An 18,624-nucleotide genomic window follows, 5' to 3' on the forward strand; every position below is an offset into this window, starting at 1 on the left:
TAATTATGTATTTTTCACAAGGAAGCATAATTCCAATTAGATTATATTAGTTTTTTAAAATTCACTCACCTGTTACCAAGGCAGTTCCCTCATAATTCCATCTCCCTGCCAGCACAGCTCCACGATGTGCTTCTACACTTTTTTCCACTCGTCCAGTCTTTGAGACCAGATGAAATTTGCCTTTAAACAAACAATGTTACTCATCAATTTTTTGCATACTAGAGGCACTTTGTTTTCTATCATATTATTTGTAAATAATTGCTTATAAATAGTTGCTACAAGAACTATTTAAGCCAAAGAAGATAGTGGTAGTTTTATATACTGTCCATAGTTTTGTTCCTTCCTAGTTGTGCAAATTAACTATGTAAGCATTTGACCTCCGTTCTTCTGACACTAGCTTTCTTGGCACCCACTTTCCCTTTACTTCTGCTCTAACGTTCAGCTACTATAGCTGGAGCTATCTCGAAACACATCCATCATGCTACCTCTCTCCTTTAATCTGAAACCTCCTTAAAACTTACTTGGGTCATGTCCCCCAAGTCTTCTGCACATTTTTGTTACCTTGTTTTTCACGATTGTGAAGCACCTTGGGATATTCACAATCAAGTAATGGTGTTAAAACCATTGACAATGTCTTTGATGCAGAATAATAGTTTTAATGACTGTAAAAATATTTAACCTACTTAATCAATCTAATTAAAAAGGACAAGTCTATATACGGTCTCAAAAAACTTTCCAAAATTTGGCACTGTCAAGTAAAAATAAATAGAACAGGTGTCACACAAGATATAACTAATTCATTGACAGTAGACTAATAATCATCCTGAATGGGATACTGGCTTTTGCAGCTAAATTGATTTTAGCATAACAGCTATGGAAGAGTGGCATCAAAAAAAACTTTAAATGATGAAATACAAGTCTAAATAATTAAATGTCTTTCATTTCACAATAGCAAATGAGGCTACTTATTTTGAATAAGTAATCAAAATTAAGTTATTTCTGTGTGAAGAGATTCACCTTTTATGTTCTGAACAGTGGACATTGGGGGCATTAACAGTGGATATAGGGCTGTTTAGCACAAAGCTAACTCGCTGGCTTTGAAAGCAAACCAAGGCAGGCCAGCAGCACGGTTCAATTCCCGTAACAGCCTCCCCGAACAGGCGCCGGAATGTGGCGACTAGGGGCTTTTCACAGTAACTTCATTTGAAGCCTACTTGTGACAATAAGTGATTTTCATTTTTTTCACATATTTCAAAAAATCTCAACACAGAAATGTGTTACTCAACAGTCAATAATTCCTATTGTTTAGGCTCAGAAAAACAATACATAATCCACAACCTTCACTTTTTAAAAGCTTCAGATATTGCCTGGATTACTGACCATAGTGTTATGAAATACTGTTACTTTCCAATTTGCCAAGATCTATAAAAATGACAATTCCAAGGTTGTCCTCTGCACAATAAAGTTTCTTTTAGGAATAAATCTATCAGAAATATTTTACAGCAAAACATCAGTCACTTTATCCAATAGTCAGTTTGCAGAAATGTTAATTTCAATGCACATCCCAAGAAAACTTTGAGAACAGCAGGTTAGGAACTTGCATGGTACTGAATCAGTGCCAGACTGACAGAATTGTAAAATTTCCTGGTCATGAGAGCATTTTACGATCTGAGTTTAAACAGTCTCAGTCCAGCCATTAGTAGACACGGACCCACAGTAAAACATTTGCAACAACTGACAATCTTAACTGTAGAAGACAGAGCGGCTATGCAGGAATTAGAAAAATGTTAAGACGGGTTTAATAGTGGCTGCTTTCCTGAGGTTAGGGCTGAGGCACACGCACAGGAATAGAGAAGTTTGTAATTGGAATATAATCATGCTGTACTTGATGCCAACACTAGGTATTCAAAATGGAAATTGTTTAATTTCTCATCATTAACATCCCTCACCTTGATGAGCATTAAATGTGCAAAGAAGTGGACAGCAAGAAACGCAATGCACTGTACAAAAAACAGATCTTACCCAGGGTGCAATATTTGTTGCCCATTATCAGATAAATTAAGCAGACTAAGACATTTCACTAAGAATAAAATCTCCAAATCAGGTTTTGTTATAAGTCAGACAAGCATATTATAAAAACATACACATGAAAACAACACTTACCATCAGTGCTGGTGAGCACAAATATTTCTGCTTGCATCTGCTTCTTGCCTCCTGTGGTCTTCGGGAACCAATGCAGGTCTATGGGATAAATTTCTTCAGCTAGTCTTACTATCTGTGCGGTTTCATTTGTTAACAAATTCCATTTCAGGATTTGATGATCATCACTGGACGAATACAACTCATCTGCTGTTGTCCAGCCCACACAGCTGACCAATTCTTTATGTGCAGTGAAATTAAAGAAAATAAGGATGAAGTATAACACTGATCTACATTTCAAGAAATGATTTTTATTATGTAGGTTGGTGGTGCAACATGTTAGTGCCCCATTGTTTGCATAAATTCATGACATGACTGCAATCACCCAGGTAAGATTCCATCAAAGGACGTTCCCAAAGCGGAGGCCACATTGACCGAAATTAAAAAGCAATTAGGTGACTGCTCTCATGCACCGCCTAGTGGTTGGTACAAGATCATCATGGCCAGCACAGGCTGTAAAATTTTGCAAAATGCAAAGCTACCTAAAGAGAATCATAGAATTTACGGCAAGGAAAATAACTTTGAAAAAGACTGGGTATAGTTCCACCTCTTTAAGTACTGTCCAGTACACAATTCAAGTGACAAACATTCAACTACAATCACTGATGGAGTGTGGTCAGAAAGTGGGAAGAGATATCACAGCTGAGAATGGTTCTGTCCTCATCAGACATCCACAGGCAATTGCAGTAGCATCACTGGAAACTAATCAGGAGTTGCTCTTTTACTTAAGGGTTGATAGATTAAGATTACATTTAGAGTACACAATTTTACCCCCCCCCCCCCCCCCCCAAATTTTACCCCCCCCCCCCCCAAATTAAGGGGCAATTTAGTGTAGCCAATCCACCTACCCTCCACATCTTTGGGTTGTGGGGGTGAGGCCCACGCAGACACGGGAAAGAACGTGCAAACTCCAAGCGGACAGTGACCCGGGGCCAGGATCGAACTCTGGTCCTCAGTGCCATGAGGCAAGATTAGTTAATTCAGCAGATTATTAAACCTGGTTTTCACAGCTCTGCCATTCATTAGATACATTTGTAACCAGGGAAATGTGCTGTAATTTCCAAGGAACAGAATTTTGAAATGCAGAAAACCTGATGATTTAAAATTTTCTTTTGCAATTTTAATGTTGTATAAGTGCTTTAAAATACCTCAGCTTGTAAAAACAGTTTCAAGTACACAGCTTTGGCGCTAAGAAAGAAAAACTGGTCAATGAGCCAGAAAAATGCTACGTATACAATCTTAAAAGTATGCATTGCAATTTTCTTTCTCCATCGCAACCTTTTATGCTTATTTCATCTTTAATTTTTTGATACAGTGCATTAGGGTGGTTATCGCTAATTAATGCAAGAAATAGGAGAAGATTATATAGCACCTTGAGTGAGTCTGCTCCACCAATCAATACCTTATGGCTGATCTTTGACTAAGCTCCACTTTCCTGCTCATTAATCATATCCCTTAATTCCAGAAAACACCAAAAAAATCTGTTCATCTCAGCTTTAAATACAATCAACAATTGAGTGTCCACAACATTCTGGAATAGAGAACCGCAAAGCTTCACAGCCCTTTGAGTGAAGAAATTTCTCCCCATTTCAGTCTTAAATGAGGGGTCCTTAACCCTGAGATTTTCCACCTCCCATGTTCTAAATTCTTCACCCAGGGGAATCAACTTCTCAAATGTCCACCCTGTCAAGCCCCTTCAAAATCTTGTACATTTGAATGAAATCACATCTCATTCATTTAAATTCCAGAATATGTAGATCCAATTATAAGATAACCCCCTCATCCGAGGAACTAATCTCGTGAAGGTTTGCTGTGCCTCCTCCAATTCAACTATATCCTTCCTTAAATTTTGCAATCAAAGCTTTGTGCAGCATTTCAGGTGTGGTCTCACCAAAGCCCTCAACAATTCTAGCAAGACTTCCTTCGTCTGTACCTTAATCACCTTGTAATAAAGATTAACAAGCCATTTTCCTTTCTAATTGCTTGCTATACCTGTGTGCTAACTTTGTTTTCTTTGTATGAATACACTTGTGTCTCCCAGAATATCAACAGTTACAGGTTTCACACCTTTTTTAAAAAAAAATTCTGCTTTTCTATTCTAACAACTAAAGTGAATAGTCTGACAGTTTCCCACATTACACTTGATCTGCCACTCAAGTAACCTGTTTGTGCCGATTGCGGTGACGGCGGGCGGGAGGCAGCCGCGCAATGGAGGGCTCCCGTTCGGGAACAACATTTTCGGGGTTTTAAGCCCGGTCCCAGGGTCCACGGAGGCAGCAAAAGCAGGGAGAAGGCACAGTAAAGGAAAATGTCGAGGGCGAGCAAAAGAACGGTAGTTAAAAAAAACAGCTGAAGGTCCGTCGGGGAGTGGAAAGGTCACCAAGGAAAATGGAGGCTGGAGCACCAGGGGACGCTGCATTGCCTACAGCTGAAGAAATAACTACGGTGATGGCTGCGAAATTCGAAAGGCAGTTTACAAAATACATGGAGACAATGAGGAAAGAGATGAGGGAGGTTTTGAGTGTGCTGGTGGAGGAGGCGATTTCCCCGGTGACGACGGCGGTGGCGAGCGCAGTGGCGGAGGTGCGGGAGCAAGGGGAGGTGCTGAAGGAAGTGGAGGAGACATTATTGCAGCACGGTGGTCAACTTAACTCAATGGGGAAGGAATGGCCAGTGAACGGGAGTGAGGTGGGGGGAGGGGCTGCAGCCATCAGAGCCTGGCAGAGCAGGGTCCGAGTGGTCTAGCTGGGGTGGAAAGTTGAGGGGAAGGAACCGAGGTTGGGGGGAGGAATTTTACAAGAGGCAGTGGACGGGAGGAGTTGGAGAGAGGGGGGGGGGGGTGTTTACAACTCTTGGGTATCATGTATGGTACTCTTTCAGAGGTTGGATGGCATTGTGTGGGTGTGTGGGGAGAGGAGGAGGAGAGATACTGGACTCTATGGTGACCATGGGCGGTCCCAGACTCATTTTTCTTTTTCTCCTGTGAAAATGGAGAATAAAACATTTTTTAAAAAAGTAACATGTTTGTATCACATTGCATCCTCTTTGTGTCAACCTCCTCCCATTTATTTTAGGATCAGGGACATTACTCTGTCTCTTCATCAAAGTCACTAATATACTGTACAAGTTACAGCCTGTCTATTCTTGGGCCCTTGCTATCTCTCATTTACATACTACAACAATCATCTGAAAACGCAGTATAATGTTTCCACTGAAACACCCACTTCCCTCTTACCGCCACTCTCAATTGTCACACTGCTTGTCTGATATCCAATAATGGAGGAGAAATTTCCTCTAACTAAATGTTGGGAAGCCATTGGGCTGGATTCTCCGCACCCAGACGCCGAAATCACGTCCAGCGCTGGAGAATCCAGTTCCACGCGTGGAATCGGGACCAGCGCCGCTTCCATCTTCTCCGGCCCCCAAAAAGCAGCGTACTCGCGGAGTACGATCCGCCGCCTATCCCCTACCTGCGGCCATTGCCAGAGTCCCGCCCCGCTATTCTCCACCCCCAACCGGCTAAAGTCCCGACGGCGTGGACCACTCATGGTCCTGCCATTCGGGATACTCGCGTGGACGGGGGCGAGCTGATCGGAGAGCGGGGAGGGGGCCTCATATGGGACCGGGGTATCTTTGAACGGGTGGTCAGAGTCGGGAGCATGGCCGATCGGGGCACTATTTGCGCAGTCAAGCTTTGCGGTCGGAGTCCGCCATGGAGCACTGCACGGCCGCTGGAGGCCACCGCCGTGCGTATGCGCAGCCTCTGACACGGAAGTGCGGGAGGCCGTATCTGCAGCTGCAGCTGAGAGCCTCACGACGGCTCGCTGCTAGACCCTGCAGGGCTGTGAATATGTGGCCTTTTGACGCCAGTTTTTATTGCGTAAAAGACCACAGTTTTCACAACGGCGTGGGGACTTGGTCCCTGAAACGGGGAATCCAGCCCTTTGTCTTTGCTCCAAACTCCATTTCCTAACCAATGAATATATCCCTCTCCATACACTGAACCAGAATGTTCACTCTTTGGTGTCATGTGTGTAGTTTCTGACCACATATTTCATCACTAAGACCGCTTATTTCCATCTCTGTACCATCACCCAACTCAATCTCTTTGGGACGATATCTGGAACTCGCCACAGGTAGTGAGCCGCCTGAATCGCAAAATGGTTTGTGCCCAGTGCGAATCTCAATTTTGCCCTCTCCTGCTATTCACCCAGCACACCCGGATCTGAATCACATCCTATGTCTGTGGTTAGATATACAATGGAGTTAACAGAGTTGTCCTTCTTTGCGATCGAGATGGAGAAAAAAAAGAATGGCCACATAACCCTGCCTACTGAGGTAGTATGAGTTGAAGTCAGAAATAGGAAAGGAGCAGTCACCTTGTTGGGAGTTTTCTATAGGCCCCCCAATAGCAGCAGAGATGTGGAGGAACAGATTGGGAAACAGATTTTGGAAAGGTGCAGAAGTCACAGGGTAGTAGTCATGGGTGACTTCAACTTCCCAAACATTGAGTGGAAACTCTTTAGATCAAATAGTTTGGATGGGGTGGTGTTTGTGCAGTGTGTCCAGGAAGCTTTTCTAACACAGTATGTAGATTGTCCGACCAGAGGGGAGGCCATATTGGATTTGGTACTTGGTAATGAACTAGGGCAGGTGATAGATTTGTTAGTGGGGGAGCATTTTGGATGTAGTGACCACAATTCTGTGACTTTCACTTTCGTAATGGAGAGGGATAGGTGCATGCAACAGGGCAAGGTTACAATTGGGGGAAGGGTAAATACAATGCTGTCAGACGAGAATTGAAGTGCATAAATTGGGAACATAGGCTGTCAGGGAAGGACACAAGTGAAATGTGGAACTTGTTCAAAGAACAGGTTCTGCGTTTCTTTGATATGTATGTCCCTGTCAGGCAAGGAAGAGATGGTCGAGTGAGGGAACCATGGTTGACAAGAGAGGTTGAATGTCTTGTTAAGAGGAAGAAGGAGACTTATGTAAGGCTGAGGAAACAAGGTTCAGACAGGGCGCTGGAGGGATACAAGATAGCCAGGAGGGAACTGAAGAAAGGGATTAGGAGAGCTAAGAGAGGGCATGAAAAATCTTTGGCGGGTAGGATAAAGGAAAACCCCAAGGCCTTTTACACATATGTGAGAAATATGAGAATGACTAGAGCGAGGGTAGGTCCGATCAAGGACAGTAGTGGGAGATTGTGTATCGAGTCTGAAGAGATAGGAGAGGTCTTGAACAAATACTTTTCTTCAGCATTTACAAATGAGGGGGGCCATATTGTTGGAGAGGACAGTGTGAAACAGACTGGTAAGCTCGAGGAGATACTTTTAGGAAGGAAGATGTGTTGGGCGTTTTGAAAAACTTGAGGATAGACAAGCCCCCCGGGCCTGACAGGATATATCCAAGGATTCTATGGGAAGCAAGAAATGAAATTGCAGAGCCGTTGGCAATGATCTTTTTGTCCTCGCTGTCAACTGGGGTGGTACCAGGGGATTGGAGAGTGGCGAATGTCGTGCCCCTGTTCAAAGAAGGGAATAGGGATAACCCTGGGAATTACAGGCCAGTTAGTCTTACTTCGGTGGTAGGCAAAGTAATGGAAAGAGTACTGAGGGATAGGATTTCTGAGCATCTGGAAAGACATTGCTTGATTAGGGATAGTCAGCACGGATTTGTGAGGGGTAGGTCTTGCCTTACAAGTCTTATTGACTTATTTGATGTGGAGATGCCGGCGTTGGACTGGGGTGAGCACAGTAAGAAGTCTTACAACACCAGGTTAAAGTCCAACAGGTTTGTTTCAAACACGTGCTTTCGGAGCACTGCTTCTTCCTCAGGTGAATGGAGAGGTATGTTCCAGAAACATTTATATAGACAAAGTCAGAAGTCAGAAAGGGGCTGGTTTAGCTCACTGAGCTAAATTGCTGGCTTTAAAAGCAGACCAACAGCACGGTTCGATTCCCGTACCAGCCTCCCCGGACAGGCGCCAGAATGTGGCGACTAGGGGCTTTTCACAGTAACTTCATTGAAGCCTACTCGTGACAATAAGCGATTTTCATTTCATTTCATTTTCACATACCTCTCCATTCAGAGCAGTGCTCCGAAAGCTCGTGTTTGAAACAAACCTGTTGGACTTTAACCTGGTGTTGTAAGACTTCTTACTGACTTCTTTGAGGAGGTGACCAAGCATGTGGATGAAGGTAAAGCAGTGGATGTAGTGTACATGGATTTTAGTAAGGCATTTGATAAGGTTCCCCATGGTAGGCTTATGCAGAAAGTAAGGAGGCATGGGATAGTGGGAAATTTGGCCACTTGGATAACGAACTGGCTAACTGAAAGAAGTCAGAGAATGGTGGTGGATGGCAAATATTTAGCCTGGAGCCCAGTTACCAGTGGCGTACCGCAGGGATCAGTTCTGGGTCCTCTGCTGTTTGTGATTTTCATTAACAACTTGGATGAGGGGGTTGAAGGGTGGGTCAGGAAATTTGCAGATGATACGAAGATTGGTGGAGTTGTGGATAGTGAGGAGGGCTGTTGTCAGCTGCAAAGAGACATAGATAGGATGCAGAGCTGGGCTGAGAAGAAGTGGCAGATGGAGTTTAACCCTGACAAGTGTGAGGTTGTCCATTTTGGAAGGACAAATATGAATGCGGAATACAGAGTTAACGGTAGGGTTCTTGGCAATGTAGAGGAGCAGAGGGATCTTGGGGTCTATGTTCACAGATCTTTGAAATTTGCCACTCAAGTGTATAGAGCTGTGAAGACGGCCTATAGTGTGCTAGCGTTCATTAGCAGAGGGATTGAATTTAAGAGCTGTGAGGTGATGATGCAGCTGTACAAAACCTTGGTAAGGCCACATTTGGAGTACTGTGTGCAGTTCTGGTCACCTCATTTTAGGAAGGATGTGGAAGCTTTGGAAAAGGTGCAAAGAGGATTTACCAGGATGTTGACTGGAATGGAGAGTAGGTCTTACGAGGAAAGGTTGAGGGTGCTAGGCCTTTTCTCATTAGAACGGAGAAGGAGGATGAGGGGCGACTTGATAGAGGTTTATAAGATGATCAGGGGAATAGATAGAGTAGACAGTCAGAGGCTTTTTCCCCGGGTGGAACAAACCATTACAAGGGGACATAAATTTAAGGTAAATGGTGGAAGATATAGGGGAGATGTCAGAGGTAGGTTCTTTACCCAGAGAGTAGTGGGGGCATGGAATGCACTGCCTGTGGAAGTAGTTGAGTCGGAAACGTTAGGGACCTTCAAGCGGCTATTGGATAGGTACATGGTTTAGGGTAGAATAATGGAATGTAGATTAATTTGTTCTTAAGGGCAGCACGGTAGCATTGTGGATAGCACAATTGCTTCACAGCTCCAGGGTCCCAGGTTCGATTTCGGCTTGGGGTACTGTCTGTGTGGAGTCTGCACATCCTCCCCGTGTGTACGTGGGTTTCCTCCGGGTACTCCGGTTTCCTCCCACAGTCCAAAGATGTGCAGGTTGGGTGGATTGGCCATGATAAATTGTCCTTAGTGTCCAAAATTCTATGATCTATGATTAACCTAGGACAAAAGTTCGGCACAACATTGTGGGCCGTAGGTCCTGTTCTGTATTTCTCTATATATCTATCATCAAGGATGAGAAATCACTTGGTGTAGAAGCTGAGGGAGGAAACATTGAGAATAACGTGGGTGAGAAACTTGCTTATAGTGCTTGGTTAGACAGTAAAGGATTTAAAGATAGAGACAGTAGAGGCAGGAGGCAAAGGAGATTTGGTGATAAGGGCCTTAAACCTGCCTACAGAGTGTTTAGCTCTATAGCAGATTATCAGCTCCCACACTCCTTACAAAGAGAGAGGGGTGTAATAAAACCTGACCCCCATAGGGGGTCTTTATGCCTGGGGCTCTTTCTGGGGAAGGTGGGACCTCTATAGACAGGATGGTCTACATCTGAACCTGAGGGGCACCAATATCCTGGGGGGGAGATTTGTTAGTACTCTTTGGGGGGGTTTAAACTAATTCAGCAGGGGCATGGGAACCTGGATTGTAGTTTTGGGGTACGGGAGATTGAGAGTAGAGAGGTCAGGAGCACAGTTTTGACTTCGCAGGAGGGCGGCAGTGTTCAGGTCTGTGGTTTGAAGTGTGTCTATTTCAATGCCAGGAGTATACGAAATAAGGTAGGGGAACTGGCAGCATGGGTTGGTAACTGGGACTTCGATGTTGTGGCCATTTCAGAGACATGGATAGAGCAGGGACAGGAATGGTTGTTGCAGGTTCCGGGGTTTAGGTGCTTTAGTAAGGTCAGAGAAGGGGGCAAAAGAGGGGGAGGTGTGGCGCTGCTAGTCAAGGACAGTATTACGGTGGTAGAAAGGATGCAAGATGGGGACTCTTCTTCCGAGGTAGTATGGGCTGAGGTTAGAAACAGGAAAGGAGAGGTCACCCTGTTGGGAGTTTTCTATAGGCCACCTAATAGTTCTAGGGATGTAGAGGAAAGGATGGCGAAGATGATTCTGGAAAAGAGCGAAAGTAACAGGGTAGTTGTTATGGGAGACTTTAACTTTCCAAATATTGACTGGAAAAGATATAGTTCGAGTACATTAGATGGGTCGTTCTTTGTACAATGTGTGCAGGAGGGTTTTCTGACACAATATGTTGACAGGCCAACAAGAGGTGAGGCCACTTTGGATTTGGTTTTGGGTAATGAACCAGGCCAGGTGTTAGATCTGGAGGTAGGTGAACACTTTGGAGACAGTGACCACAATTCGGTGACCTTTACGTTAGTGATGGAAAGGGATAAGTATACCCCGCAGAGCAAGAGTTATAGCTGGGGGAAGGGCAATTATGATGCCATTAGACATGACTTAGGATGTGTTGGTTGGAGAAGTAGGCTGCAAGGGTTGGGCACACTGGATATGTGGAGCTTGTTCAAGGAACAGCTATTGCATGTTCTTGATAAGTACGTACCAGTCAGGCAGGGAGGAAGGGGTCGAGCGAGGGAACCGTGGTTTACCAAAGAAGTGGAATCTCTTGTTAAGAGGAAGAAGGAGGCCTATGTGAAGATGAGGCGTGAAGTTTCAGTTGGGGCGCTTGATAGTTACAAGGAAGCGAGGAAGGATCTAAAGAGAGAGCTGAGACGAGCAAGGAGGGGACATGAGAAGTCTTTGGCAGGTAGGATCAAGGAAAACCCAAAAGCTTTCTATAGGTATGTCAGGAATAAAAGAATGACTAGGGTAAGAGTAGGGCCAGTCAAGGACAGTGGTGGGAAGTTGTGTGTGGAGGCTGAGGAGATAAGCGAGATACTAAATGAATACTTTTCGTCAGTATTCACTCAAGAAAAAGATAATATTGTGGAGGAGAATGCTGAGACCCAGGCTATTAGAATAGATGGCATTGAGGTGCGTAGGGAAGAAGTGTTGGCAATTCTGGACAAGGTGAAAATAGATAAGTCCCCGGGGCCGGATGGGATTTATCCTAGGATTCTCTGGGAAGCCAGGGAAGAGATTGCTGAGCCTTTGGCTTTGATTTTTAGGTCATCATTGGCTACAGGAATAGTGCCAGAGGACTGGAGGATAGCAAATGTGGTCCCTTTGTTCAAGAAGGGGAGTAGAGATAACCCCGGTAACTATAGGCCGGTGAGCCTAACGTCTGTGGTGGGTAAAGTCTTGGAGAGGATTATAAAAGATACGATTTATAATCATCTAGATAGGAATAATATGATTAGGGATAGTCAGCATGGTTTTGTGAAGGGTAGGTCATGCCTCACAAACCTTATCGAGTTCTTTGAGAAGGTGACTGAACAGGTAGACGAGGGTAGAGCAGTTGATGTGGTGTATATGGATTTCAGTAAAGCGTTTGATAAGGTTCCCCACGGTCGGCTATTGCAGAAAATACGGAGGCTGGGGATTGAGGGTGATTTAGAGATGTGGATCAGAAATTGGCTAGTTGAAAGAAGACAGAGAGTGGTAGTTGATGGGAAATGTTCAGAATGGAGTTCAGTTACGAGTGGCGTACCACAAGGATCTGTTCTGGGGCCGTTGCTGTTTGTCATTTATAAAAATGACCTAGAGGAGGGCGCAGAAGGATGGGTGAGTAAATTTGCAGACGACACTAAAGTCGGTGGAGTTGTAGACAGTGCGGAAGGATGTTGCAGGTTACAGAGGGACATAGATAAGCTGCAGAGCTGGGCTGAGAGGTGGCAAATGGAGTTTAATGTGGAGAAGTGTGAGGTGATTCACTTTGGAAAGAATAACAGGAATGCGGAATATTTGGCTAATGGTAAAATTCTTGGTAGTGTGGATGAGCAGAGGGATCTCGGTGTCCATGTACATAGATCCCTGAAAGTTGCCACCCAGGTTGATAGGGTTGTGAAGAAGGCCTATGGTGTGTTGGCCTTTATTGGTAGAGGGATTGAGTTCCGGAGCCATGAGGTCATGATGCAGCTGTACCAAACTCTGGTACGGCCGCATTTGGAGTATTGCGTACAGTTCTGGTCGCCTCATTATAGGAAGGACGTGGAAGCTTTGGAACGGGTGCAGAGGAGATTTACCAGGATGTTGCCTGGTATGGAGGGAAAATCTTATGAGGAAAGGCTAATGGACTTGAGGTTGTTTTCGTTAGAGAGAAGAAGGTTAAGAGGTGACTTAATAGAGGCATACAAAATGATCAGAGGGTTAGATAGGGTGGACAGCGAGAGCCTTCTCCCGCGGATGGAGGTGGCTAGCACGAGGGGACATAGCCTTAAATTGAGGGGTAATAGATATAGGACAGAGGTCAGAGGTGGGTTTTTTACGCAAAGAGTGGTGAGGCCGTGGAATGCCCTACCTGCAACAGTAGTGAACTCGCCAACATTGAGGGCATTTAAAAATTTATTGGATAAGCATATGGATGATAAGGGCATAGTGTAGGTTAGATGGCCTTTAGTTTTTTTTTTTCCATGTCGGTGCAACATCGAGGGCCGAAGGGCCTGTACTGCGCTGTATCGTTCTATGTTCTATATATGCATTAGAGATGTAAAATATTAAGTTATCTGCAGCTTAAAAACTTCCTGCGAAAGGAGACAAGGACGTACCCACAACCGCCACGTCAGACACTACTGGAAGAACTACTGGGCGCAAGCATACTAGACAAAGGAAACTGTAGTGACATGTATGACCGACTGATAGAAAGGGCCGACACCGTACTGGACGCAACAAGAAAGAAATGGGAGGACAAATTAGGGATTGAGATAGGGTGGGGGCTCTGGAGCAAAGCACTGCATAGGGTCAACTCCACCGCCACGTGCGCAAGGCTCAGCCTGACACAGCTAAAAGTGGTACATAGAGCCCACTTAACAAGAACCCGTATGAGTAGGTTCTTCCAGGAGGTGGAGGATAGATGTGCATAGTGCCAAGTAGGCCTGGCCAACCACGCCCACATGTTCTGGTCTTGCCCCAGACTTGTGGAGTACTGGACAGCCTTCTTTGAGGCAATGTCCAAAGTAGTGGGGGTGAGGGTGGAGCCATGCCCGAAAGTGGCGGTCTTCGGGGTCTCAGACCAGCCAGATCTATTCCTGGGGAGGAGGGCGGACGCCCTTGCCTTTGCCTCCCTGATCGCCCGCCGTAGAATCCTGTTTGGCTGGAGGTCAGCAGCACCACCCAAAGCTGCAGACTGGCTGTCCGACCTCTCGGAATCTCTCCAAATGGAGAAAATCAAATTTGCCATCTGAGGGTCAGACGACGGCTTCCACAGAACGTGGGAGCCATTCACGCAACTGTTCCGGGACCTGTTTGTGGCCAACGAACAAGAGGAAGAATAGCCAGGTAGCCAAGAATCAGGGGAAAGTAGCTAAGGCATGAAAGGGAGAGATAGACCAGGAAGGGGGGGACAGCTAACCCCGAGGAAAGAAAGGTGAACCACCGGGGGGGGAGGGGGGGAGGAGATGGGGAACAAGACAGGAGAACCAGCGAGGTGGGGGACGAGGCAGGGAAATGAGAGCCGGAAGGAAGGCATGGGATACCAAAACGAGCATGACATCTCCAGGAGCAGGGAATGAGGAAAATAAAGACGGAAGACGGGAGGAGCGGCAGAAGTGGAGGCGAGCGCGAGACGGCAGCGAGATCCGTCCGGGAGAAGCAAGCGACAACAACACGAAACACAGCCAAGTATCGCACACTGTAATTATCTCCCCGGCACCCGAATGTGTATTTGCCCCCCCAATTTCCCCCCCCCCCCCCCTTCTCCTCACCCCCCCCCCCCCCCCTTCTCACCCCCGCAAACAGTCGCCTACTTATGTGTTGTAAATAATTTTGCCAGGTGTACAGAGCTGCTGCCGTTGAGCTGGTGCACAATACCCTACCAGTTATTCTATTTTATTTTTTATTGTATATATTTTTTTTTACTATGTACTATTTTCTTCTCTTTGGTATGTTTGGGTATGCCCTTCTCTTCTATATATGTGTATATATATTATATATGTTTCTTATCCTGTGTACATAACGGTAATTATACCTTGTTCAAATACACAATAAAAAACATTTATTTAAAAAAAGAGATGTAAAATATGCAGTAACATAATTATCAGCACGATCGTCCATTTGCAACTCCTCACACATACTAGATGTCAGTATTCTGCTGATGTCAACCAAGACTGCGGATTCGGAACTCCAGTTACCACTTGTCAAGACGATCCATTTTGAAACCTGCACTTTCCGAATCAGGCGGTGGGAATTATCACGAAGCCAAAACCTTCCTCTTATATTTTAGATGCAAATCAGAACTACTGTGTAATTAACATCACTTTCTGGTTTTATTTCTAACACTTTGAATGTTTTTGTTTTAGCTCATTTCTCGTATGTTGTGGCTTCCTTTCCCTAAACCAGTTGCTTAGCAATTTTCAGGATTTACTATGAATTCACATTGTTTAAGCTTATGCTGCAGTCTTTACAGGAACGTTGCCAAAAACATTCGCAAAGTCCAGATAACCAAGTCATTCGGTTTACAACAGGATTCCATCTCTTTAAAAGTCAATGAGGTTTGTTCAGGCAAGATCAGTCATATTGACTGCTATTTACCAGATTGTTATCATACAGACACCCCACAAATTGGCTTCTGTTAATTTATTTACTCATCACTGTTGCAAGAATAATGCTTCAAATTAGATTTGCTATTTTGTTTTGAATGTACCATTGCAATTTGTCAAACTGCTGTATCCAACTAAAAATGTTTACCAATATTGAGCAACATTAATTTACACGACACATTAAAATACACAGAAAATGAAATAACAATAACATAGCAGATTAACCATGGATACATGGAGAATGAATTACTAGCTGTAATTTAAGTGAGATTATCAGATGACGCCATGAACCATAGGTTGAGCACTTTACAATGTCATCTAAAACTTCAAGTTAGGTTGCAAACTCATTCTTTGGTGTACATTATTTATACAATAGAAAATGTTTAGAATTTCATGTAAAGGTTCATAGTTTTGGAGAAAGTTCCAGGGTTTCTTGCAGTTTTTGCAAGTGTTCCAGAGTAGAATGATACTATTCTCCCCCAAAATTTCTAAATTAATCTGCGATAGGTTTTTCAGGGAGTTTCCTGCCGGCTCTGCTGGCGAGTTCCCCACCGTGATTCTTTGACACTTAAGTCACTTTTTTGGGCCCTTGGGAGTTTCTCACCGGTTTAGCCCACACTTGGAAATTTCTTTAGCACTGGGAAGCTGAACTCGGGGATCGGGCCGCCGAAAGGGTGCCCCGATCTCCAAGTGAGCTGATGGTCCCCCACACCCCTCACCCGTGGGCAATGTCAACCCCACACACATGGACATTACACCACACCCTCTTAAGACACCCCGCCATGGGGTCCCTTGGAGTCACCCCCCCCTCTTCAGCCCCCCCCGCCCCCCAAAAACTACTTTACAGCACCCCTCCCTCCCTGGACCCCACCTATCATCCCCCCAACTTACTTGCTCTGCACTTCCCCACCCTTCAAACCTCTGCTCCACCCTCATTTCATGGGCTTGGCGCCCTCGCCCCTGACCGTTGGCAGTGCCACCCTGGCACACTGTCACCCTGGCAGTGCTCCTGCTGGCTTGGCAGTGCCATCCAGGCACATTGGCACTGTCAGGGTGGCAGTGCCAAGGTGCCCACATTCCAGGTTTGAGGGTCAGGAAGCCACCCTGTACTTATTCCTGACCACCCAGTGGTCTCCGATGACCTGGGAGACCTCTCCCTCCCCCCCCCCCCCCCCCCCCCCCTCCCCACCTGCTCCACCCCTCCCCGGGTGCCATTCCACCTGGTCCACGTTTGTGTGGACCAGCACTGCTTGGCGCCCGGCTTCAGCTTCCCTGGGGAGACCGAAGAATTGAGGGAGGCCGGGGAATCCCGCACAAGTAAGTTGTAGGTAGGTTTAAGACCTAACTACGCGAGCATCATTCGGTCCCGCCCATTTGGGGCAGGGTTTTGACTCCGATGTCTTGCCAGACTCCAGAGAATCTCGCAAGGCGCGGAGTCTGTTGAGAGTCTTGCTGGAGGGCTTTCACAAAATTCTCTGGCTGCATTGCGCTCTCCCTTGAATGCAACGCAGCCGGCGAATAGTACCCTATGTCTTTCTGACATACTTATGTATGGTTAAATCCAAAAGCAACAAGTGTTGAAGGAGCCTTCCATATGATGTCTTCAAAAACCTGATCCAATTTGCATATCATTTTCCATCATGACAACAAAACCATATCATTTATGAAGGCTCAAGAGCTATTTCATTGAGCAACATCGGGGTGGCACAGTGGTTAGCACTGCTGCCTCACAGCACCAAGGACCCAGGTTCAATTTTGGCCTTGGGTGACTGTCTATGTGGAGTTTGTATTCTCCCATGTCTGCACAGGTTTCTTCCGGGTGCCTAGGTTTCTTCCCACAGTCCAAAGATGTGCAGGTTAGGTGAACTGGCCATGCTAAATTACCCCCATTTTTAAAGGCATTTACAAATATATACATAAAACGCAACAAAAAGAGAACAGGAAGTCTCATAACCAAAATATAAACCCTCACCATCCCACCCAACCTGCCTTTTCCTTCCATCCACCCTGCCTCCCCCATTTTTACACCCTATAACCAGCACCTACATTGCTGATTTCTTAACTATCTTTGAAGAAATCAATAAATGGCTTTCATTACTAAATTACCCCTTAGCTGTCCAAAAAAGGTCAGGTGCGGTTATGGGAATAGGGTGGGGCCTGTATGGGTGACCCTTCGGAGGGTCGGTGCAGATTTGATGGACCGAATGGCCTCCATCTGCACGGTAGGAATTCTATGAACAGGTATTACTGAATAAATAAATATTAATTTGTAACTTTAAACAAAAGGAAAACCCTTTCATACTTCAACCGGGGAGGCAAAATACTATCACGCAACACAAAACTAGTAATGCATTTCATTTAAGTTTACCGAAATGAGAATTTAATTGAAAATGAAGCAGCTTTCAGATTACTGGGAACCTTTGACTATATGGTATTGTTTTTTCTAGTCCTTTATTTTCCCCTACACCTCGCTCTTCTTGCAACTAAGAAAGCACCTGAAAGACCTTCTTCCAGGCTCCCCTTTAGTTGGCAAACACCGGCATTACAGTATCGAGTGATTAATTTCTCTTATCATCCCTTTCCTACGAGGGACTGAATGGAGATTGGGTGCCTCCCATATCAACCAGATCAGAACCGAAGCACAGTGAAGTTCAAACCAATGGTCCACAATTCTTGATACTGTGAACTGCTACTCCTCCATACCATTTTACCATGATGGACTAATTTGCTGCACGTGTAGCATGCTCACTGATCATTGATAAAGAGCTTAAATATATTGTACCTTTGAGATTTGACATGGTGTAATACTTCTGGCATCCTGCGCTTGTGATCTATTTTTTGTGGGGAATCAGCTATTGGTCCTATTATACTATATTGAGACAATAAAAGTTGATTCACATGTTCTACAACAGCACTCACCTTCTAACCAAGTAAACATGAAGCTGTCAAACAAGATTTTTCAATCCTTCTCCTCCTCAACCTGTCTGCAGCCTTTGACAAAGCAAACTACCTGTTCTCCAGCTCAGAAGGACTACCTTGCTTGATGCAACTATTTTCCGTCTAATAGTAACTAGACTGTCGCCTGAAATGGCTTCTTGCCCGTCCCTACCTCCATCTCATTTCCTCCAGAAACCCAAAGATCTATGCTTGGTTACCTCTACCTTACCATCTCCTAAGTATTCCTTGTGATATCAATCACACACATGGGACCAGCTGCCACATGTACATTATCAGTGTCTGGCTCTCCTCTGCTCCGTTTGACCCCCGATTGTCAGACTGCTTGGCTGATGTACAGTCTTCCACAAGCTGAAATTTCCTCCAGTTAAACACTGGGAAGAGCAAAGACATTTTTGTATTTCACAGCCAAGGCCCAAACACTG

General features: G+C 45.1%; 1 protein-coding gene across 7 annotated transcripts in view; it reads right to left on the reverse strand.

Annotated features, from left to right (window-relative positions):
* The window catches only part of ift80 (intraflagellar transport 80 homolog (Chlamydomonas)), a 335,512-nt gene that overhangs the window by 250,979 nt on the left and 65,909 nt on the right, over positions 1 to 18,624 (reverse strand). For all 7 annotated transcript variants that reach the window (XM_038815169.1, XM_038815171.1, XM_038815170.1 and 4 more), the window contains 2 exons: positions 2,164 to 2,385; positions 70 to 180 (listed from right to left, as the gene is read on the reverse strand). In XM_038815169.1, coding sequence (XP_038671097.1) covers positions 70 to 180; positions 2,164 to 2,385 — 333 coding nt within the window. The remainder of the gene's footprint in view (positions 1 to 69; positions 181 to 2,163; positions 2,386 to 18,624) is intronic.

This window comes from Scyliorhinus canicula, chromosome 13 (assembly GCF_902713615.1).
Source record: "Scyliorhinus canicula chromosome 13, sScyCan1.1, whole genome shotgun sequence".
Lineage (NCBI taxonomy): Eukaryota > Metazoa > Chordata > Chondrichthyes > Carcharhiniformes > Scyliorhinidae > Scyliorhinus > Scyliorhinus canicula.